Here is a 24,341-nt window from a genome sequence, read left to right as displayed (position 1 = left end):
TGCAGTTTAGCATCAGGTTTTCAACAACCAGCATTTACATGTACTTTCTTCAGAAATTACATTCTCCAGTATTATATATAGTTTCAGCAGCACAGGTCAGGATACATGATTATTGCCTAAGAATAATACTTATTGTAAAATCTGGAATTGCTGCTAAAATGTCAACTAAAGAGGTCTTAATTATAGACAGAACATTATTTCTGGTTCTTCTGATTTATCTTCTATTATCCTTTACTGAAAAGACTCCAATTTTTTTTTTCATGTGTTCATTTGTTGCTGCTGTTGATGCTCAGCACTTGTTGTTTTAACTGGTTCACTGGTTCTGTAGCTTCTCTGAATTACCTACAGAAACTGTACGTTACATTGGAGCTGATCTGCCATCTTGTGGCCTCCTTCTGTTATTACAAATAATGTTAGGCTGCTCCTCCTCAAAGCAGGAGAAAGACTCCACGGGAAATACCAATTTATCAGCAGTGGTTTTGTCCACACAATTTTTCTAAATGATACATGTGTAATAAGTTGGCGTGGGGGTCACAGGATAGTCAGTTTGCAGCTGAAGTGATTCTGTTATGTAACTGTGACTTTCTACCAACTAAAGCGGTACAATAAATCACAGTGAAGTGGAGGGAACATGATGGATTCAACATCAAAACACTAACATATTTATAAAATGTTCTGTGGAAAGTCTCTTTTCACATGAATCATTGTGACTGACAGGTTCCACTGAGCTTATCTGGGCTGCAGTTGTAGAAAATATTATGTCATTTAAACTGTGAGGGAGGAATGTGCTCTGTGTTTTAACATCTGCCTGTCACAAACTAGAGTCCAGGACAAATACATCTGCTGAAGTTGATTCCAAAGGATCTTTGTGTTGGAGCCGCTGTCGATCACTGCAGCACAGTCTGTCTGTCAGGAGGGAAAAACAGGCCCCGTAGGAAGAATAAATGTAGAAACAAGGGAGGAAGAATCTGGACATGATGATGTGTCAGTGACATCATTTAAAAGAGAACAAACAGACACATACAAATAAAACTGAAATAAAACAAATGTCACTCAATCTGAACCACATGTAAGAACCAACTGCAGCACACAGATTTTTTGATATATACAAATGTTTTTATTTTTAATTTATTTACATGATAGGTGTGTATTACAGTTTCAGTTCCTTGTAATAGAATATTATTACAACCTGTGGTACTTTCTGATACTTTTCAGGTGTCTGTGCAAACCAGTGTGAATTTCTCTGTCAAACAAAGGAATCCTGCATTAATTAAAAAAACAAAAAAGTTTATTTTCTTTCTTTTGTTCTTTATAACCTGTTGCAAGAGGACTGTAATATTTGAAAACTCTATTTCTTGTTCAGTTGTGTGTTGATGAGATGGGTGTCTTTGTATTTTTCTGCCCACAGAATCTGGATATCTTTATGTATGAGTGTGTTTGTGTGTGTTATTTGTGTATGTTCAGCTGTCGGATCTCGTCCACTCTGTTGCGATGCAGCTGGAAGGCGGGAGTGACCCAGCGGCCGCACGAACACTGATCACCGCACCAGCTGAATGAGCCCAGCTTAGAGCTACACTTAGGACACAGAAGCTACACACACACACACAAACACACACACACACACACACACACAGGAAAAAGACAGGAGGGCACCGTGAGTCCAGATAAAGAGAGCAGTGTTTTCTAAAAGGTGTTCTGTAACATCAGCAGAGCTCCACAGTGATGGAAGATGATCAGAACTAACATTCAACATCAACTAACCAGTTGTGTTGGAGGGATTCTCACAGTGGTGACCTGTTCTAGACAGTGATGAGTGACTGTGATTGGTTCATTTGTCCTTTGTTTTATCCAGCAATTTCTCTCCTAAAGGGATAGTTCACCCAGCAATGAATTATGATTATCTACTCACCTTCATGCTGATTGAAGGTTGAGTTTAGTTGTTTAGTCCACAAAACACTGCTGGAGTTTCACAGGAAAACAGTGTTGCACAATCTCCCAGACAATGGAAGTGAATGGTGACCAGTTTTCAAATGTAAAAAAACAACAAAAAATGTCTCCATACTGCTTGTCTGGTGTAATCCAAGTCTCCTAAAGCCCCAACATGTCACGTTGACTTGAAAGACATCATTTCCACCATGTTTTTAGCCTGAATCTTCAATGTAGATCATTAGCTCAGAGCCACTTTCACATGCATGTGCACACTGTCTGAATAGGGTCTTTTAGGTGTGCATGCACACTTGAATGGCATGTCGGGGCTTTAGGAGACTTGGATTACACCAGACGAGCAGTATGGAGGCATCTTGTGTTTTTTTTCATTTGAAAACTAGTCACCATTCACTTCAATTATTTGGGAGATTCTGCAACGCTGTTTTCCTGTGAAACTCCAGCAGTGTTTTGTGGACTAAACAACTAACTCAACCTTAAATCGGCAAGAGGGTGAGTACATAATGACTGAAGTTTCATTTCTGGGTGAACTGTCCCTTTAAGAAAGGGCTATTCCTCCTTAAAATACTAGCCTCACCATAAAGACACACTTTGCTCCATCTGACTGTAGCTAAAACTTGAAAGTTGTCTAAAAGCAGTTCAAGTGACAGTGGGTACCGTCATCACTGTATTTTATGACATCAATAACAAAGGCTGTAATAGTACACACTGCTTTGGCCAAATTGTAGCATGTAGTATGAAGTTAGCACTGGGATACAAGACAATCAGAGATCCTGCTGCCTACTGACTGTCTGGGGGTTTCTACATGGAAGGAGTTGCTTGAATGGCATCGAGAACATTTGCTAACAAACCTACACCCCTGATGTTTTTTTAAGGATATCTCTTACTAGAACTGAACGATTTGGAAAAAATATCAGACTGCAGTTATTTTGACTGATACTGCAATTGTGATATGATTTGCAATATTAGAGGGAATGCTAATTTTTACATCATCATTCTCATTTTCATATAAAACATATCATGGACTGATTTTTGCAGGAATCTGTACCAAACAAACATGTTTTCTTAAGTCTGAAAACATATGATGTGTTGCCAGGACATCTTTGCAGCTTGACTGTATTTCATTTAAAATGATAGCTTGACACATATTTTGCATTTAACACATATTGCGCCTTCTATGATTTGAAAATTGCCATAGGTCACATTATGATTTCAATAAAATTTTGATTAATTGCCTTCCTACAAACAATGTTCTGCTCCACACATTATGTGTGCAGCGTGTGTGTGTGTGTGTGTGTGTGTGTGTGTGTGTATGCATGAATCACCTGCCCATCCATCACTCCAAGTAAAGCCTGTTCCATCCACTGCACCGGTTCAATGAAGTAAGACGTACACTGGACGTCTCCTAGACAACAACACATTTCACATCAGTACTTATGATAAAACTACACGTTCAGTATGTGTGATTATTGCAAAGGAACATTTTCACAGCAGACATTTTGACTCGTCTGAATAGGAAAAGCAAGCATTTACCAGTGACATACATGCATGTCCCAGTGCTGTGAGTCCTGACAGTGTGAGTAACACCAGCATCCTCACACTGGAGCAGGTAAGAGCTGCTGCAGATCACAAGGCTTTTGGCACACTTTGTCTGTCTCAGACCTGCTTCTTCAATTGCAGAGTAAAACCCTCAAGTCGGCACAGAAAAACATTTCCTGCTTAAAGTACCTGATCAATGTTAAATGCCAAATTCCAACGGCTCTAACATAATCACAATGTGGGCAGCATGACAAGTCTGGAGCTGGAACACCAAAACCACAGCTATTATTGATGTCATTAGTTACAAGATATCTGCCTCGAGACGGGTCTACTGAGCTCCCAGCATTTTTGTGTAAACATTATGTTCCTGTGCAGCTGTTTCAACAACTATTTTCTGATTCAAAGTGAAAGTACATGTGCAGAAGGTGTGAAATGAATGCATCTGCAAAGCTTCAACATTTGTGTGTATGAGCAATTATTATTATTTTTGCTCTTATTGTAATTATGCATATGTTTATTTTCTACATAATCAAGTGAAATGAGTCGAGTTGCATTGTGGGTAATACAGGTGCCACGATTTAACAAGGAGGGATAACACATGGAACAAAAAGTTTTTTTTGCTACAGCAATTTTGATCCTATTTTTTTTTTTTAATTCAAAGTTTTGAAAAAAGTGGAGCGCTCTCTTAACTTGAGGTCCAGCAGCTCTGTTTAGAGCTTTCATCCACATCTCATGGTATTCTTCACTTCAGCAGGAAGAGTTTGTTTGGTTGTCATCATGTGATTGTGTGTGTGTGTTCAGATTTGACCCAGTTATGACTCAGAGGAGGACTGTGATGCTGCTGCAGGTGTTAACCACGCTGATAAATGTCAGATGTTGACAAACCACAACAACTAACTTCCTGTTGTTTTCAGAGCAGCTTGTACAGTGCTCTGCCTCTCCATGTTCGACTCGGCTGCGCTCAGTTTGAAAACCTCTGGGCCGGATGAACTGACAAACAGTGCGGTTGTGTTCTTACCAGTCAGGTTACTGGACTTCTTGTGACCAAAGGCTGGTGCTCCTTCTCCCACTGGGTGACTGAGGATGCTGGAGTCACGGAACAGAGTCCGTCTGCAGAGGAGAAGGTGGAGCTGCAGTCAGGATGTGAAATCAATTGAAATAAAGCTCTCGGCAGCAGGTGTTTCATTGTTCTTGGCATCGAAATTCAGGAGGAAAATGGCAACGATAGCGAAAAATTCCTTTGACTTTTCCCATGTGGCACAAATTCTGCGTCAAACTTTCCTCCATTCAGTCAGTTCTGTATAAACTTTTCCACCTTTCACCTGCACTTTCTGCAGCGATAGGACACTTCGGAGGAGCTGGAGTGGGCGGGGTCAACGGCAAACAGCTCCCTGGGAACATGTTGCAACTCTGCTCAACACAAAGACAGAAAAATACATACACTAATTATGATCCATGTAAGAAAAGAATGTTTTGGCTACTGATCTGCACTCTTTGTCACATTTGTGTGTGTGTGTTTGTGTGTGTGTGTTTGTGTGTGTGTGTGTGTGTGTGTGTGTGTGTGTGTGTGTGTGTGTGTGTGTGTGTGTGTGTGTTTGTGTGTGTGTGTGTTTACCAGGGTACTTCTCAGTGATCTTGGTCAGTCTGTACTGTTTGTACAGAGGACTGGAGGTGTCCACTTCACACTGCATGGTCTCATACAGACACAACTGCTCCTCAAAGCCACTGTTGACCCTGAAACACATCAGCCAGCTGTCAGTCATCTGTCCTGCATCTAATGATAATATCATCCATTCAATGAACTCTTAAAGGGTCAGTTCACCCAAAAATACTAAAAACCCCCCCAACTATATTCTCACTTACCTCTCTGGGTACTTTTGCATGCAGACAAAGTAGAAACAGTAAAAAAACAGTCTGTCATTTCAGCCAATCACTAACTTACTGTACGTCCTGTTTGACAGCCTTCAGTCTGTTGTAAGCCTCATTGAAACCCAGCTGGTATTTCTTCATTAGGTAGGCAGTAACGATGGTGGCACTGCGACTCCGACCAGCCTGACTGACACACACACACACACACACACACACACACACACACACACACACAAATGAGAAATTTAAAAGTCTTTCGCAATCATTTTATAAATCAGTGTGTTTTTTTCTGGCGGCCCGCTTTTTAAAAATGACAAACCATCGTGACGCAGTTCGCAATAACTTTTATCAGTGTATCTTGAGATGAGTTAATTTGTGAATAAATGAACAATCCTGAACATTTTTGCTCATATTTCCTCATATTATCTTGATGCATGCACATAAACCTTTAATACTTTATAAATAAGAAATAAATGCTTTTAGGCTGAGTTAACAGGCCATCCTATTGTTTAGTTTACTCTCATCAAACAAACAAATTAAAATAAATAAAATAACAATAAAGTTTTGCCGACCTATAATCTGCAGTTGAGATAAACTTGAATCTTTTTAGGTTTAGAAACTCAAAAAAAGTCCTTCTCAAATTGTTCACAGTGAGCTGTGAACTTGATTTGTCTTTATGGTCCTTGAAAATTAAATTGTTTAAATCACAAATATTAAAAAAATAACAATTATTCACTTTCACCTCAATGCGTTTATGCAACAGTTTTAGAAATTCATTGTAAACCTCAAAGATTCAAGTGTATCTTAAAGTAAATTATCTCAACAGCACATTATTGGTAAACTTTCAGCCCTTTGAGTTGGGCTCAAAACTCAAAAAGCTGCCTTGAAATTTTGACTTTTCAAAACTTTTCATTTTTACAGTATAGGACATTTTGATTCACTTCATAAATGAGACAAAATAAGTGAATTTAAGCAGAATTATCAGGCTGTTTTTGTCTCATCAGTAAAACTATATACACAATTTACATGCTTTATAAAAGCTGTACTGCAAATAATACATTTTAAATTTGCAGAATTTCTTTCATAGTCTTTTATTTATTTGGTGACCTAAATAAAGTCTCCTGTGACCCACCTGTGGGTCTCTGGGAAAGACTGTTATAAATCAATTGAAAAGGTATTTATTTATTTAAGAATTGAAAGATTTTGGCCACCAGTCAAATTCATCCTCCAAACAGACAGAGGGCAGATTATCACCAGAGTAACCACGCAAAGTTAACCTTCAAGGTTTTTTGCCAAAAAGCATGTCGGGTAAATTTAGGGGAACTAACCTGGGAGCTAATTCTGCTATGTGCAGTAACCACTAACTGCTGCTAACTGTAGCTGCTGTTACCAAGTTAGCTCAGTTAGCTGTGCAGCTAGTCCTCACTCACAGTCCTATGATGTAGCAAACGCACTGCTCATACATCTCACAGCTGAAATTACATGCAAGTCTTGAGCTACAGTTCTGCCTCTTGAGGTACAACATGGTATAACCAGACAGGACAGGACAGTGCTAGCTGGTTAATATGCTAAGTAGATATCTCAATAACACGATACATAGACATCTTCGACAGAATGTCAAAACAGTTATTTCTTCACAATCTGTTGAAGCTTTTAATCTGTCTTTTTTATCAATTAAAATTCTGCATGTAGCTCCTTTTATAATCAAATGATCATCACATTAGTGAAATGAAACACTGGATACTTACCAGTGAACGAGTGCAGCCCCGCCTCCTTCCACGGCCTCCTGGATGAACAGGAAGCAGTCGTCCATGTGACTCAGGAGGTCAGAGGTCGCCTCATCCAGAACGTTGATCCACTTGCTGCGGAGGCTCCCATCGGCAGGGAGCAGAGGGGCGGGGTCCACTGAGTCCACAGACAAGATGTGAGTGACAGCTGCATCAGCCAATGCCCGGCTGTCGTTGAGGTCAGCGGCGGTGCCGATGTACAGACCGGGGTCCACCAGGCGCATGACTGCAGACACAGAGCTGAATGTAATGTCTGCTTGATGCACATCAAGAAAATAAACCTTAAAACATGTTGAGACAACTCAAAATTTTTAAGGTAAGTTATGAACGAAGCTAAAAGAAAAAAGTTTTGTTGACCTATAATCTGCAGTTGAGATAATTTACTTTTCTTCTTTAGATAAACTTGAATCTTTAAGGCTTAGAAATAAAAAAACAACAACAACAACAAAAACAGCGGTGAACCTGATTTGGGTGCTTGAAAATTAAATGGTTTTAATCACTTTTTAATCATTTTTGAAATACATTGTAAATTAAATTATCTCAACAACGCATTATTGGAAAACTTTTTCAAAACTTGAGAGTTTGAGTTGGGCTCAAAAAGCTGCCTTGAAATTTTAACTTTTCTCAACTTTTTCATTTTGACAGTATAAGACACTTTAACCTACTTCATAAATGAGACAAAATAAGCAAATGTAAGCAGAATAATCAGGCTCTTTTTGTCTCATCAGTAAAACTATATTCACAATTTATATGTTTTTTAACAAAGTTGTACTGCAGAGAGTAAATCTTAAATTTGCTTTTGTTTTGTTCTTCCATAGTCTTTTATTTATTTGGTGACCTAAATAAAGTCTCCTGTGACCCACCTGTGGGTCTCTGGGAAAGACTGTTACAAATCAATTGAAAAGGTATTTATTATTTAAGAACTGCAAAATTTTGCCCAACAGTCAAATTCAGGCTCTACAGAGATAGGGGGCAGCATATCACCAATGAGTTCACTCAATATTTTTTAATATACTGTTAAACTAAAAGATTCAAGTTTATCTAAAGAGCAAAAGTAAATAATCCTAAAAATACATTACTGGTAAACTTTTTCAAAACTTAAGAGTTTGAGTTGGGCTCAAAACTCAAAAAATCTGTTAGTAAGTAATCCTGTTACTTACTATTTTACTTACTAATTACTTACTTACTGTTAGTAAGTTACTTACTTACTATTAGTAAGTAATTGTATATGCTTTATCAGTGTACACCTTTTAGATTGTAGATTGTTAATCTTACATTTGCAGATTTTCTTCCATAGTCTTTTATTTATTTGGTGACCCAAATAAAATCTCCTGTGACCCACCTGTGGGTCACGACCCAGTCTTTTGGAATGACTGTTGTAGACTGTATATATGGGGGAATTGAAATAAAATATTTTACAAATTCAATGCATTCATGAAAAGATGCGTTTTTAATCATTTAATCTTGTATACCTTTATTTCTGTTTTATAACTAATGTTTTATACGTTATTCTTTTATTCTTAATATAAAGGTTCACTGTGTTCAGTAAGTCTGACTTCCTGGTCTCTCCAGTCACATCTGCTTCACTTCTGTTGTCAGTTTCATGCTGACTGTATAAATGCTAATTCAAACTGACTGAGTTATTAATGAGCAGAGTTTCAAAGTGTCTTTGAAAGTCTTCTTGTCACAGACTGTTGCTCCATGACAGCAGTGTGTATCTGTGTGTGTTTCTGACTCACCTCGTTGTCTTCACGCAGCTCAGCTCTCGTGTTGCGTTCAGTGAAACTCCGCTGATAAACGCTGTAAACATGTGATGTACTGAGAGAATAACTGAACACAAAACACACGATACACAGCTCAATTTTAAAAAACAGAAAGAAAACGTGTGGTAGCTGATGTGTTTGGTTCGTCTTTGATACTGTCCGGGTGGAAACATACAGGAAGAATCTTTAGTTCCGCTGTCACCAAATTCTGTAACCCATTTGTACTCTATCAATCTATCTATGAATAAATCCATAATATTAATAATAATGATGATGATAAGGATACTACTACTACTACTACTACTACTACTACTACTACTACTACTAATAATAATTTTTATAGGCTCAATCCCCACTCATATGTGCACACGTTTACACCTTAAAGGGACAGTTCACCCCAAAATCAGAAATACATACTTTTACCTTGGCCTATATGGGTGAGTTGCAGTTTTAGTTTAGTTTTAGAGATATCAGTCCAGTCCAATATAATGGTCTCCTTCCCCTCTCTCTTTCTGGATGGTCCCCACCAGAGCTGCAACAGTTCATTCAGTTCAAGAGGACAAAGTCAAAATTCTCTGATTCTAGCCTCATAAATATGAATATTTTCTGGTTTCCTTCTGGTTTCTGAGGACTTCATTTTTCACCAATTTCTGACATTTTATGGACCAAACAACAAATTGATTAATCAAGAAAATGATCGACAGATTAACTGATAATAAAAATAATTGTTACGGGAAGGACTTGAAAAATGTCCACTATAATGGGACTAAATGGGACTGAGCTTGTTGTGCTCAAAGTACCAAAAGAAATAATAAACAAATAGGATTTTCAAAACCAGTGTCTCTTTCCAGAAATTATGACCCGATTACTCAAGATAATATTTATTCTTCATGTAAATCTGATATCTCAGGAACACTTGAGGGGAATTTCTTCAAATTTGGTACAAACATCCACCTGGAATCAAGGATCAGCTGACTGCATTTTGGTGGTCAGAGAATTTATACTCAAAAATTCATATGCTAATTATTACAAAATTTCACACAAATGTCTAACTCCTTACATGTAACTAGTTACATGTTATTATATTACTAAAAACTCAAAGTAATTGTAAACTGTTACAATTACTGAGGAACAATATGTAATTAAATTACAGTTTCTAATCAAAATGTTGGTTATTAAAAAGAGATTACATCCTAATATTCTTTCTGGGTTGCCTTGCAGAGATCTGCTCTCTACTGAGTGAACTCTTCTAGTTGTTGTTTTTGTGAGGACCTCCAAAAAACTAGTGTCCACTTTGGTGGAAGCTTATCCAAATAAGGAATGAAGAATATTAAAACACTGATCTCATATTCTCATAACGTGAATTAGGTCCGTGTGACCTTAAAGTGAGAGTAAACAAGAAGAGGACATTGTTTATCCACTCGGAAAAATAAACTCCAACATTTAATTGGCTTCAGCTATAAAGCTGAAATAATGAGCTGGAACAAGTGAGGAGAACAGTGAGGGGAAGATACCAGGAGGGTGAGGTAATGCAACGCAGACACACCGGTCAGCAACCACAGTCTCATCAGAGAGTCATTACCAACGTCAACTGAAGAAACTGTTCAAAGCAAATGTGGATGTACAAACATCCTGTCAGTTGTCCTGCGGCAGCTACAGAGAGAAACACACACGTCTCAAATGAACTGTGTGACTTTATGTATAAAGACTAAATTTACAGCCACATGTCAGGTTGAATGAATCTCTATTCTTCTTTCAGTCATGTTTCACTTTGCCAGACACTCTTTAAATACATGTTTCATAACGTCTGTCTGGCCTCCTGTTTCTCAACACCTACTGAGTGTGTGAGATGTGTGTGTGGTGCTCTCAACTGCCCGCCAGCCAGCGCGCATCCCACAGTCTGTACATGGTCACAATGTGGGGCGCTAATAAACTTTTATGAGCAGCTTTAATCTGACCATCTGACCAATCACGATACGTCAGTCCGAGCACGCCCCTCCCTGAGGACTCATTAGAGGACTGTCCATCACACATAATTGACTGTTAGAAATGAAGAGCAGAGCACACATGTGTACGGTCAGTGAGAGCAGCAGGTGAATGGGAACAGAGTGGGTGTGATGGTGTGTTTATGTCTGTGACTCATCCACATTGTATTATCTCTCTAGCAGATGTCCTGTAACACTGTCAACAAGCTCATTTATAACAAACATCAAACTGCCTTTTCAAATACTTTCCACAATCCCAATTACAAGAAAGTTGGGACCTCGTGTAAAATGTAATTAAAATTGGAATGCAAGAATTTGCAAATCCTACTCAACCTCTCTTCAGTTTAAAACAGTACAAAGACAAGATATTTAATGTTCAAACTGATAAACGTCATTGTTTTGTGTAAATACAAACTTATTCTTAATTTGATGCCTGCAGCACATTCTAGTGGGACAGGGGCAACAAAAGACTGGGAGAGTTGAGGAATGCTCAATAAAACACCTGTATGGAACATTCAACATGTGACAGGATCATGATTGGATATAAAGGGGCATCCTCAAAAGGTTCTGTTGTTCACGAGCATGGACGGAGTGAGGTTCTCTGCTTTGTCAATGAACAGTTTAAGAATACTATTTCTCAATACAAAACTGCAGGATTTTATGGATTCCACCATCTATAATACACAATATCATTAAAAGAATCCAGAGAAATCTCTGCAAGGCCAAAAACCAACACTGAATGTGTAAAGCAGCACTGCATTAAAACTGACTTGATTCTATAAAATATTTACTACATGAGTTCAGGAACACTTTGGAAAACCGTTGTCAGTAAACACAGTTTGTCTCTGCATCTACAAATGCAAGTTAAGAGTCTACCATGAAAAGAGAAAGACATATATCAACAACATCCAGAAACACTGCAGACTTCTCTGGACCCGAGCTCATCAGAGATGGACTGACACAAAGTGGAAAAGTCTGCTGTGGTCTGATGAGTCCACATTTCAGATTGTTTTCATAAATCATGGACGTCGTGTCCTCCAGGCTAAAGAGGAAAAGGACCATCCAGACTATTACCAGAAAGCAAGAATGACAAAGAATTTCTCTTTCAAAACTTCACTGGTTCCTGTTCCACCTTTTTTTTTATCATGTTGAAGGCATCAAATTCAGAATGAGTGTATATTTACACTCATTGCATATTTGATTAACGAAGAAGTTAATCAGTTTGAACATTAAATGTCATGTCATGTCTTTGTACTGTAGTCAGTTGAATACAGGTCAAAAAGTTTTTGCAAATCACTGGATTCTGTTTTAATTTTTTTAATTGCATTTTAAAAAAATGTGATTAGTATCTTTTTCAATTTTTGATGATTTATAGAAATGAGACAGTCTCAGAACAAACTGATGCAGTCAGAGTTTCATGGTTGGAGCTCAGACATTGCTCACACATTGCTTTCTGCCACATTGTTGTGATACTTCACTTGGAGGTTACAGAAGTCCCAAATATTCAGATCCTACACACTGGTGGACTTGGTGTCAGTCTTGGATGCCCCAGTATAGATAAAACAAGTTAAAGTAGAGTGATCTAATGTGCAAAACATTGTGACGAAGTGCCCTTTAGGGTGCTCACCCTGACACTGACTCCTCAGCTCACTGTCATTGACATCATCACATGTGATCTCACATCATCAGCATAGAAACGATCACTATGAGCTCTTATTGGTACAAAACATCATCCTTACTCTGAGAAGTACCAGCACTGATAACAGCTTTAACTAAACTCATAGTTTACATAGTATCATGCACTATATGGACATAATGTGTAACAACATCCACACCAATGAGAACTATAACAATAACTTTAAATATATCATTTTAAAAAATGTTATGACTTAAATGGCTCACAGTCTGCCCCACAACTACACAGCTGCACAGCTGCAGTCCAAACTCTACCTATATTATACAATACATTATAATTATTGTTCTAGTTATCATTATTGGCAGGGATGGCCCTTCACTTTTCAGTAAAGATGCAGGGACTACAGCACCGACGTGGTTTTCTAGCTGGGTTTGGCTCTTCAGTCAGGTCCATCTGGTAACTCTGTAAGCTAAATCACCTAGCTACTGTGCTCTGTCACCACCTGGCCTTATAACACTTAATGACATCTTTATGACAAGTCACAAATGTACTTTGAAGTCAAGGAAAATATTCATGACACATACAAAATGGTCTCATGACATTACTGACTTGATTAATGTCAAGTTGTCATCACAAAGACATCTCAAACAATGTGAAGTCTACATTAAATTGCAATTGCATGAATGACACTTAATGACAATGTTCATAACATGGTTATGACTTTGTAATGACTTGAAATGTCTTATTCACCCCCTTTCAAATAAACTTAGCAAATATTTTTATATCATGACTTGTAAACCTTGAAGCATCTAAGTTGCATATATAATATATATAATATATAATATATAATTGTGTTTGAAAAAAAAAATACAATCAATAGAATAAAAGTGTATAATACATCAAACTAAAGATTGACCCTTCTCATTCATTTCCTCTCTTTGGCTCGGTCCCTTCATCCCACATGTAGACAAGTTTTATGACTCTTGGACTGAGCTGAACAATTGAAAGTCCACCGCAAAATTGTCAAAACCACATGACATCAGCTGTGGCTGGTTCCAACACCTCATTCCTCAAGCTGGCCGGGATGGAAAAATGTGGCCAAAGGGGAACAGGTAGGAGTGAGTCCCATGTGAACCTCACAAGTGGAAAAAACTCTCAAGTACCATCATATTTGTTCCCAGGGGTATCTGTGGGGAGATCTGTGTTGATTTAGAGTAGTAGTAAATAATAACAAAGTGTCTGCTCTGAACACATGACATGTAAAACATTATAAACATTATAAAGCGAATATGAAGCCAGACTGTGTTGCACAAATATATAAATGTTTAATATAAATCATTAAAGTAACTGAAGTCATTTGTAATTAGTTACTTTCCATCGCTGGTGGGATTACTGTGTGTAGGAGCACATTTACCGTCAGTGTAGGACGTTTAAATATGTCCTGGTGGTTTTTAATTAGTCTGTGGGTGTAGTATGAGTGTGTTTGTGTGTGTATGATGCTAATTAAAAGTGTCCTGTGTCAGTGCCTCTGTCTCATATATAAGACAGACAGACAGACAGATTGGGAGAAGACAAGAAGAGGTGACACACCGAGAAGGTAAAGACTCATTCTCTCACTCTCTTTCTAGTATTACTGTGGCAGTGTCTCTCTCTCTCTCTCTCATGCTACCTTCGTGTCCATCACAGTTGTTGTTCGGCTCAGATTCTGTTCAAGCAGAGTGTCAGATGAAGATGATGATGAGGATGATGATGAAGATGTCACTGTGGCTTCTGTTCCTCGGCCTTGCTGTGACCTTTACTGCTGCTGCTGGACCAGGTACTGTACACACTGACACACATATTTAATCTAAATTTTATATTACATTTAATATTACATGGTTAATTATTTTATTTTATTATCATCATTATTTTTAAAAGTACTGCTATTGACTGCTACATTTTTTTTTTGTAATCGTACATCATTCTTGAGAATTGGGACAAAACTGTATTTTGAGGTGTTTTGATTTTTACTCTTCAATTATGCTGGAAAATATATTTTAAAAGATCAAATTCTTGGCTAGTGATTTAATTTTTTTTTTTTTATTAATGTAGATGTCAACTCTGTCAGGTGCAAAATCTGACAGAGTTGACGTCCTGCAGATTTGACAAAACGTCACATCTCTTTCATTTCACAGCATAGTTGTAGCGAACAGTCATTTTATTATTTTAAAGTGTCTCAGAGTTCTCTTAATGTTAATCAAAATACACATTTTAAAATCATAATTCTCATTTAGAAGGGCTACAGAGCTGACATGTTATGGTTGAAACACATCTGATAGAAATATTATTTAATGAATTTGTTAAAAAATATTAAGTTTACCAGTGTAGTGTACCAGTGTGACAGTATTCCTGTCTTTTTCAAATCAGGAAGTGACACAGGGGTCTGTGGGGTATATCTAACCCTTTTTATGTCCAATTAAATCATTTTATAAAAATCTGACAGAGTTGATGGATACTGGGACACAACTTTAAAGGGCCAACATTTTCATTAAAAATAAACAAAAACAAAGATATTATAATAGCACATTTTTACACCTTTGTTATCAGTAGGTCTAAGGTTTTTAAACACATTTTTAAATTGTTTGAAGTTGTGAATTCTTGACTGGGACAAGGCTGTTTTCTGATACAGAGCAAGTTTAGAAATAAAAAAAATTAAAACATAATAAAAACATTAAAACATTTCTTAAATTACGTATATGTCATAAATATATATATATATATAAATCCTCAAAGAATACATTTTCAGAAAAAAACAAAAAACAAAAACAGATTTAGACTGCTAGTAATCCTTAAAAAAAAAAAGATTTGCTCCAATTCTCAAGAATGGGTGACGTACATATATTAAACGCTAATTGTCAGTTTTCATGGCTGACTACTTTTTAAATATATATATTAAATAGGTTAAAGTTAAAGGGTAAAACTTTATTTTAAAAAGTATATATATATATATATGGCACCAAAAACGCTGTACGCATCAGATTTATTATTTTTATTATTAGTTTTTTTTTCTTTTGTTTTTTTGATATTGTGAAAAATATCATATTGTGGACTTTATACTCTGGTTATTGTGAGTTTTTGGTGTAGTTACATAGCCAAAAAGGTGATCCTATATTATGGCACTTTGTGTTTTGCAAAAAATTAAGATTTTACAAAATTATGCATGATACTTTTTAATTCACCTTTGAATACCTTTCTAATGCTGTTCAGTGTGCCTGTAGGCCTGCTTTACAATTTCTTATTATGCCTCTGATACACGTGTCAAACTCAAGGCCCACATCTGGCCCGCAATTCAATTATATACGGCCCGCGAGATAGGGGGGAGAGAGAGAGAGAGAGAGAGAGCGAGAGAGAGAGAGAGAGAGGGAGAGAGATAAAAAAAAAACTTTTTATGATCATGAATCATAATATTAATGTACACTTATGTGGTGCGCGATTTTTTTTTTTACTCAAGTCTGATTTGTGTACTTTTAAATACTTAATTGCTGCGTTACTGTAAGTCATGATGAAGAGTCCAGACTCTGTCTCTCCTCTTCATCTCCTCAGTGTGTGTCAGTGTGCAGTTTAACCTTTTCCTAAAATACTGCTGGTTCTGTGGTGTTACATTTTAAATCTGAAGCCTGCAGTGCACCATAGAAGCTACAGTTGACTTTTCTGTTGAAGTTCTCAGTGCATTTTGGCCTTAATGTTAAATTGAGCAGGTCAATATGTTCATCTGTACCTGATGGGCTGATGGGTTTGTAATATTATTATATGAGCAGATTTTTATGCCAAATGCAGTGCCATTGAGAGTTTGCATGATTAAAGTGTGCGATATCTTGTGTGCAGACAAAAAGAAAGCATTTTCAAATGTAACCCCCACCTGGATATGTGAGCTGAAATATTCTGAGCTGAAATATTCTTGTTTTCCTTTGTTATTGTTGAAGAAAATTTTTTTTTTAAAATCTTATTTATTTTATTGAGGAAAAAGTTGTTGCAGTCTGGCTGTTCAAAATCATATTTCTGAATAAAACAGTTTTAGTCAGTTTTAGACAGTTTAATAAATGTTAATCCTGTTTGGCCCGCGACTTAGACTGTGTTTTAAACTTTGGCCCCTTCTGTGATTGAGTTTGACACCCCTGCTCTAATAATATAATATGAGAACTATTTTCCTCATGATGTCTAATAACATCCCCAGTTTAAATGATATGATCTGGTTAAGCACCTCCAATGGTTTTTTAAATATCTACTAATGCAGCTGGCAATATCATCTAATCTCTCTAAGTCTAATAATTCTCACAATGCAGATATAATACCTGATGTCAAATAATGTCCTTAGTAAGCCTTATATTATCTAGTAACACACCTAGCACGGCTTAAAATGTCTAAAAAAGTTGAGCCCTTGTACCCATGATATCTTAGGATGTCTTGCAGTCCACCTGAAAATACCTTCCAATAATGTTATGTCTCCATATATATTTGTTATGTGTTATGAATGATGAGGGACATCTGAAGTTCCACACACACACACACGTTGTGTCTCCTCAGGCAGCTGTGTGGGTCGCTGTGGAGAGGTTTTCACCAGAGGACAGCAGTGTACCTGTGACCTCCGCTGCCTGCAGCATAATGAGTGCTGCCAGGACTTTCAGGCTGTCTGCACCAGAGGTAAGACGCTCATTAGAATACAGAGACAATAAGACAGAGAACAGGACCTTTGATGGACCATTTTCACAGCAGATATTTTGACTTAAAGGTGTTATAATAACATTAACAATATGTGCTTTCACAAAGACTGTGTTCAGTTATTAAGTGTCCAAGCTATGACAGTGTGACTGTAAGCCAGCATGAACAGATGCTAAAACTGAAACAGCTAAATGGAATTCAGCCATCATTCATTATATCATTTCCCCCTGTGATTTTCCTAATGTGACATGTCTTCCATGTAAAAACCTGTTGCACACATGGAGGAAATAGTGTATCATTTCTTTTAAGCTTTTTAGCCTTTTGATTAGCTTGTTGTTTCAACTTGCATGGAACTTTTTAGCCTCTTTTAGCTTATTATTTTTATAGAACCTTTAGTCTCTTTTAGTTCATTGTTTTGTTTTATTTACTATTTTAGTCTTTTAAGGTTCTTCTTTTAGCTTCTATAGAGCTTTTTAGCATTTTTACATTATTGGTTTTAGAATTTATAGAACCCTTCAGCCTCTTTTAGGTTGTTTTTTTTTTTTTTCACCCAAAATCTTTTTAGCCTTTAAAGGTTGTTGCTCTAGCTTTGATGGAACTTTTAAGCCCCTCTCCAGCTAACTGTTTGTAGTTTTTATAGAACCTTTTAGCCTTATTTAGATTGTTGTTTCATTGTTGTTGAGGTTTTTTTGTTTGTTTTTGTTTTTTTATCTTTTTAAAGAGAAATCACTTTTTTAGATTGTTGCCTCGTTGTTGTCATTTTTCTTTTTTCTTTTTCTTTTTTTTTTTTGTCTTTTGAAAGAGAACATTTTAGCCTTTGTTATTTTGGCTTCTATAGAACTTTTTTATCATCTCTTTAGCTTATTGTATTTCATTTTTATAAACCATTTTAGCTTCTCTTAGTATGTTGTTTTGTTTTTTCAAATCATGTTAGCTTAAGGTTGTTGTTTTAGCTTCTATGGAACTTTTTAGCCTCTTCTATTGTTTTCAGTTTTTCTTCAACTTTTTAGCCATTTTAGCTCATTCTTTCATTTTCTGACAACGTTTTAGTCTATTGTGTAGCTTGTTGTGTTAGTCAGCTACTTTAAGCGAAACAGTTCTGTCAAATCGACTCTACACACCTTCAACAGCTCTAACAGCGCAGCAGCCTCACTCAACATGAATGCAAATGTTGCTTCTTGTCTCCTGTGTGTCTAACAGACAATTACTTGCTAACATGTTAGACACTGAACTGGTTTTGACCAGTTGAAAGCAACATGCGCTGTGCTGTGTTGATGATGTTCTGTTTGTCTGCTGTTCTCAGCTCAGTCCTGTCAGGGTCGCTGCGGTGAGACGTTCAGGCGCGGCCTGCTGTGTGATTGTGACCCACAGTGTGTCCAATACAACACCTGCTGTCATGACTACCAGAGACACTGTGGTAAGGGACACAATCAACAACAACACAATTATAGACAGTGGTCCGCTGTGATGTAGCAGCACATACATGATTATCATGAAATTTAACGACATTGACCTGACTTGACGTGTTTTTTTAACACTTTGTCTTCATGTCCACAGATGCCAGTGTCTCAGTTCCAAACTTAAGGACTTTCCAAACTATGAGGGCAGCAGCTTCAGGTTGGAAACCATCGATAACAGCTAACTAACCTGCAGCAGAGCCTCACTTTCACTACAGTTAGAAAAAATATTTTTAATGTGCTCATTTTGTGCAGAAACACATGTACTAAGAGGCAACACAAATCAAGCAAGCCTTAAACAATTTGTAACTTTTGCGTAGCTGCTTGTCCAATCTTTTCTGTGTTCCCTTTATCAACTGATATTTTGAAGAATACTTTGTACTTTTGCTTAAGTATTTTTCTAGCACCAGCACTTGTAATTGCGTAATATTTCAGTAATGTAACAGTACTTGCACAGATATTTTCAGTACTCTCTCCACTACTGGATGTTGGGTAGCAGGTGTGTCCTCAGTCTTTATAAATCTGACATATTTCTCCTCCTCCTCCTCCTCCTCCTCCTCCTCCTCCTCAGGAAAACGTAAATTGGACAGGAGCAAGAAAAGGTCCAACAGCGAGAGTGAGGAGTGGCACAAAGGTAGATGTTGTTCTAACTGTAACATTCACAGTATCCAGACAGTATTTGAACCACTGTTAATGGTTGGTGGAACTATGATGATTCGTCAAATTTGTGAAAAAGTTGTGCTGATTGGAAAAAAAAAGAGGATTGGTTAAATTTGTCTTAACTGTCGCGATCGCAGCATCACAACTTCCTGAAAGGACTGATAAATTGCACCGAACCGATGTAACATAACTGTGAATGTAATGTAACTGTATAATTTATTTGTATGTTTTACGTAGTGAAGGGTGGCTGCCCTCAGTACCCTGGGGGTCAGTGTCCGGGCACATTAGGCCTCCTCAATCCCATGACTCCCAGCTTCTCTGGCCCCACCCATCCAGCTGTACCAACCAATCCACTATACCATGGTTAGACGTATTTCCTCTATTTCTTATTTCTTTCTTATTTTGAAATTTCAATTTTTAAAACGCGAAAGATAAACTAGTTTCAAACTGTCTTCCTCTCTGTAGGTGTTAGTAACGTCCCTGCAGGTCTGCTGCCGATGTCCGGCGCTCCCTCTCATCGTGGAGCGCCAGACTCACCAGCACGTGGCTCCTCTCTGCCCGCCTACAGCGCTCCGTCTCCGGGCAGCGGTGGTCCCGTTAGTCCCTCTGGTCCTGGAGCTGCTGGTAGATTTGTCAACGTCCACCTGGTGGTGTCACCTGGAGGAGCTTCTCCATCTGGGCCAAGTCAAGGTTCATCAAACAGATTATTTATTTCAATCTCATCTTGAAAACAATTGGGCTGAATTTGTAAGGGCTGTTTCGTTCTTATTGTATCACACAAGAATGTTAAGTTGATTTATTAAATTTGACCATACAAAAATGTGAATGTGTTTTTGTCCTCAGGTGTCAGTGGTCCAGCAGGTTCTAGTCCCAGCACCCTGCAGGACGTAGCACAGGCCCTGGGTCTCTCTGGGGTGGAAGGGGGCTCTGAGGGACAAGGGGCAGGTAGGACAAATGGTCCTCTTGTCTATGTGTGTGTCCTATTTGGACCAACTTCACTCTCTTGTGTTTTATACAAATATTATTGCTGCATATTTACTTTCTAGTAATTTTAACCCAGTGATTTTTAGTGTGTAAGATAAATTGTGTGTGTGTGTGTGTGTGTGTGTGTGTGTGTGTGTGTCTGTAGGACTCCTTGCTGATGTGGACCTATGCAGTAACTCTCCCATCAATGGACTGACAGCTCTCATCAACGGGACCATCCTGATATTTAAAGGTCAGTGTCAGTGTGTGTTGTTGTGAGTTGTTGCTAGCAGTGATGTCCAGTTGCCCTCATGGATAAATGTTGTATTGTTTCTACATGTATTAAAGTTTGTCCTCGGCAAGTTTATGAGAAAAACAACACATTTGAGCCTATAATGTCAATATAATGTTGATATATTTGCATATATGTGCGTGATCTTTGTGTGATCTCTGTAAGCTGCTATGTGTGTGTTTCAGGTGATTTGTTCTGGTCAGTGGACCCCGCCACTCGCTCAGTTGGTCACCCACAGAGTATCACAGACACTCTGGGTGTCCCCTCTCCCATCGACACTGTCTTCACACGCTGCAACTGCCACGGAAACGTCTACGTCATCAAGGTATGAACACAATACTTTATAACTGCTGCTGTCACCCCAACTGACCACTGTGTCACTTCTGTTACTGCAGTATCTCAGCCTGCTTATTGGTCAGCTGTGTCTAACCGTGATTTTGTACTTGCAGCCATATTGATATGAAATAGTTATTTTGCAAGAAATTGTTGTTTTAAAGGGATAGTTCACCCAAATTATTTTTTTTTTATCTAGATCAGTATTTTTCAAACTGTAGACAACATGTGCCACCTGAAAAAATATTGAGATCTCCAAGAACCATCATGATGACTTAAAATTAAAATATGGTGGGATCGGCTTACCCCACCTACCCTTCCCTATTCTGTTTTGAAGAGTTCACAAAACTTATTTTAAATTACTACTGATAGTTTTTTTGTAGTGTTCAAAATGTACACTGAGCAGTTACATGTAGGAACTAGTTTTTTTCTAAAGCATCCACCAACCTTACCAGTCTCTTTGTCATCGCTCCAGGGAGACCAGTACTGGCGTCTTGATGGGAACATGGTGATGGAGCCAGGCTACCCCAAACCTCTAGTCTCTGAGTTCCCAGGTCTGGCAGGAGACATCAGCGCTGCGCTGGCTGCACCAGCCACCAGGAACAGACCAGAGACCGTCTTCTTCTTTAAGAATGGTGAGGAACCCAGGACAGGAGGACACAAAGACACTGAGAAAAAAGGAGACACAGAGGCATAATCACTTCTCCAGGAACAAATACAAGTTCCTGACCATGACCAGTGGTAACTCTCCTTGTTTTATCCTTTAGGAGACATCATGCAGAGGTTCACCTTCCCATCAGACAACACTCCATCCTGCAGCGAGATGCCAACAAGCTCTTTTCAGATGCGTTTGGCTCGTCAGGCTGGTTAGTATCCTAACATTTCCCCCAAAATGTTGGATTGTACCTCTAAAAACCCAAGAAATTAGTTAAAGGGATAGTTCAGATTTTTTGAAGTAGGGTCAGTGTATTACTACAGTAGTTGGTGGTTGATACGCCCCCAGTTTGGAGAAACAGCAGGAGTACTGGTGTAGGAAGCTACACAATGTACTGCTGTGGACAGGGTCAGCAGCAAAAAGTATTCGCAGTATCAATTTAAGTGTACACTATATTTAGAATATTTTCACCACTTTACCTTGCTGTCAGACAGTGTTTTCTGACAGGAAACCACCACTATAGAAGCCTAATATTGCTCGGTCCAAAGGGACCAGACTCTTTTGACAAAAATATTAATTTTACTTTGCAGAAGATGAGAGTTGCTAGTCTACCTTTGCTTCAATCTGATCTGTTTGTTTTTCTAATTGTGTGACTACAGTGGCTCCAAACCAACTTTTTAAAACAAGAAATACACACAATAACACAAACTAACAAATCCAGGCAGCAGTAAACTAATAACTCCTGTGTTCTGTGAAGTAAAATTGCTGTTTTTGTCAAAGGAGTTTGGTTGCTTTGGAGACAGTGATATCTGGTTTATATAGCAGTGAATTCCTGTCAGAAAAGGCTGACCGACAGCAAGTTAAAGCCGTGAAAATATTCTAAACATAGCAAGCACTTTTTCAGCAGTACATTGCGTAGCTTGCTATACTGATTCTCCAAACTGGGGTTGTTATTGACCTCGATCTACTGTTGGTAAATACACAACAACCACATTTCAAATAATCAGAACTATACCTTTAAGAGTAAATTTCAGGTTAAGTTGTGGCATATGGGCACAGCATGCAACAATCCACTATAACAGCTTGGTCCTCACCACTAACCAACCACTTATAAGTATTATTACAATCATTTTTTTTCTTGATAAGCAGTTAGTTTGCAAAAAGGTGTTTAAATCATGACATAAAACCACAAGTTTGTTTAATTAAATTAATGAAATAATTACGTGGCCTTCTTGCTTTTTAAATGTACTTTAAATGCACCTTTTGTTTGTCTGTTACATGCAGAAGTTCTTCTGGGCGGAGAGATCAACATCAAAGTGTCTCTGAAGGGATTCCCCACCCCGGTCACCTCGGCTCTGTCCATGCCCAGCCCTCAGATAAGTGGCCAATACGAGCACTACGTCTTCTCTGGACGTAAGAACCATCCACAGTGCATTCTGTTTAGTCTCATTAGAAAGCAACAGGACTGAAAGCTGTTGACTTAACTTCATTCATAGTTTAGCATGCTGACTGTTAACCACATTGACACTGGATTTCTCTTGCAGTTCATGCACTTTTCTTATGCTTCTTCAACTATTGACTTGTATGTGATGAACCACAAGTGTCACAGAAATAGTAATAAAGCATTTGATTAACAATTAATTGTGCAAAAATATGGATTAATAAATTTATTCTCTAATTAATTTGTAAATTTCTATCAGGCTAAAAGGAAAAACCAAATGACAAAGCAAATCAAATAGCTAATAGCAAAAACAGTGAGGAAATGGAAAGTGCCCTTTTTAATGCCTGATTCTGTCTGTGTTTTTTATTTAATTTGCAAATCTAGTGATTGAAAACAATCTTTTTAAACTGCTTCTAATACATTTTTAAATTCAATTTTTTTCTTTCTGTCTCCTCCTCAGCTCTCTACTTCAAGATCGAGATTTCAGGAAACCTGCCGGCGCTTGCCAAACCCGACCCATCCGCAGTCTTCTCACCCCTACGCCTCATCAGCCCTGCTGCCATGGCAACCGACACTGCCAACATGGCAGCTCAGAATGCTAACCCTACCCAGCCGGCCCCGTCCCCACCCCCACCCAACTCCATCACTGTCTGGCTGCGCTGTCCATAAGTACATCCTGAAAAGGAGACAGGGGCCTCGTCCTTCTGGTACTTCCTGCATTTCTTCTCAAGTGCTGCAATTCATTTTTTAAGACATTCATAAGATTTGTAATTCTTAAAATGTCAACTAAACACCAGCACAAATTTTAACAGCCTGACCCTTCACCTTTCTATAAAAACCTTGCAAATGCTAAAGACATACAAGTGGAAGCTTCTTCTGGAGTAAAAACCTTTGTTTCATTCATGTGGTTGTGTAGTGAGAAGAATTTATTCATTTTGAAGAATGGGAAATTTATGAAGCTCCTCCAACCTTTTATTTGTCCAGATCTAAAAAGGGCTGTAAATGAATGTTTAGTCAAAAAAACAAACAGCCTTAAACCCAAACCTAAAGTTATAGCAACTTTATAGAAGAGACGTTAACTTCATCATATACTTTTAAGACCTGTCAAAATGATATTTAAGACATTTTAAGGCCTAAAATTCAGATGATTGGATTTTAGACTTTTTAAGGACCTGCTGAAACCCTGGTTATGTCAAAATACAGAAGCAAGGTACAGTGAAAATGCAACATCATTGTACTGATTATTTAAGGTATATGGCAGTCATCTTAAGTGTGATTGATCAGCGCTGTCTGGCCCTCTCATTGGACTCCCACACTGA

General features: G+C 37.9%; 2 protein-coding genes across 5 annotated transcripts; one reads left to right on the top strand and one right to left on the bottom strand.

The window, feature by feature from the left end:
• Positions 1-265: 265 nt before the first annotated feature.
• dusp12 (dual specificity phosphatase 12) lies at positions 266-9,055 on the bottom strand. Of its 3 annotated transcripts, none has more exons than XM_084732103.1 (8): positions 8,879-9,055; positions 7,101-7,365; positions 5,426-5,539; positions 5,099-5,217; positions 4,806-4,893; positions 4,502-4,593; positions 3,270-3,349; positions 266-906 (listed from the first exon to the last, which is right to left on the bottom strand). In XM_084732103.1, exons 2-8 carry the CDS (start codon positions 7,361-7,363, stop codon positions 766-768), a joined length of 897 nt encoding a protein of 298 aa, XP_084588229.1. In that variant the 5' UTR covers positions 7,364-7,365; positions 8,879-9,055; the 3' UTR covers positions 266-765. The 3 variants fall into 3 exon arrangements, with proteins under 3 accessions (XP_084588229.1, XP_084588228.1, XP_084588227.1); XM_084732102.1 differs by lacking the exon at positions 266-906 and adding an exon at positions 1,095-1,590 and having other exon boundaries at positions 7,101-7,395; XM_084732101.1 differs by lacking the exon at positions 266-906 and adding an exon at positions 1,095-1,590.
• Positions 9,056-14,233: 5,178 nt separating this feature from the next.
• On the top strand, positions 14,234-24,029 carry prg4a (proteoglycan 4a). Of its 2 annotated transcripts, XM_084732283.1 has the most exons (14): positions 14,234-14,339; positions 17,087-17,203; positions 18,525-18,638; positions 18,779-18,838; positions 19,250-19,312; positions 19,627-19,701; positions 19,804-20,028; positions 20,182-20,283; positions 20,468-20,554; positions 20,779-20,918; positions 21,402-21,561; positions 21,694-21,792; positions 22,869-22,994; positions 23,483-24,029. In XM_084732283.1, the coding sequence occupies exons 1-14, from the start codon at positions 14,249-14,251 to the stop codon at positions 23,689-23,691; spliced, it is 1,668 nt and encodes a 555-aa protein (XP_084588409.1). In that variant the 5' UTR covers positions 14,234-14,248; the 3' UTR covers positions 23,692-24,029. The 2 variants fall into 2 exon arrangements, with proteins under 2 accessions (XP_084588409.1, XP_084588411.1); XM_084732285.1 differs by lacking the exon at positions 20,182-20,283 and having other exon boundaries at positions 19,576-19,701; positions 22,866-22,994.
• The last annotated feature ends 312 nt before the right edge of the window (positions 24,030-24,341 follow it).

The sequence above is a fragment of the Lutjanus erythropterus genome, chromosome 12 (assembly GCF_056507025.1).
Source record: "Lutjanus erythropterus isolate fLutEry1 chromosome 12, fLutEry1.hap2, whole genome shotgun sequence".
Taxonomy (NCBI): Eukaryota; Metazoa; Chordata; class Actinopteri; order Lutjaniformes; family Lutjanidae; genus Lutjanus; species Lutjanus erythropterus.
This window is presented reverse-complemented; position numbering and strand designations above follow the sequence as displayed.

What these genes read in the sequence shown, in the direction of transcription:
- dusp12 (XM_084732102.1), bottom strand. Translation starts at nt 7,363, where the DNA reads ATGCGCCTGGTGGACCCCGGTCTGTACATCGGCACCGCCGCTGACCTC. An exon ending in GGGGCTGCACTCGTTCACTG is followed by an intron (nt 5,540 to 7,100) that starts GTAAGTATCCAG and finishes TGTGTGTGTCAG; the next exon opens with TCAGGCTGGTCGGAGTCGCA. An exon ending in TATCGCTGCAGAAAGTGCAG is followed by an intron (nt 4,594 to 4,805) that starts GTGAAAGGTGGA and finishes TCTCCTCTGCAG; the next exon opens with ACGGACTCTGTTCCGTGACT.
- prg4a (XM_084732283.1), top strand. Translation starts at nt 14,249, where the DNA reads ATGAAGATGATGATGAGGATGATGATGAAGATGTCACTGTGGCTTCTG. An exon ending in AACCAATCCACTATACCATG is followed by an intron (nt 19,702 to 19,803) that starts GTTAGACGTATT and finishes TCCTCTCTGTAG; the next exon opens with GTGTTAGTAACGTCCCTGCA. An exon ending in CGTCTTCTTCTTTAAGAATG is followed by an intron (nt 21,562 to 21,693) that starts GTGAGGAACCCA and finishes TTTATCCTTTAG; the next exon opens with GAGACATCATGCAGAGGTTC.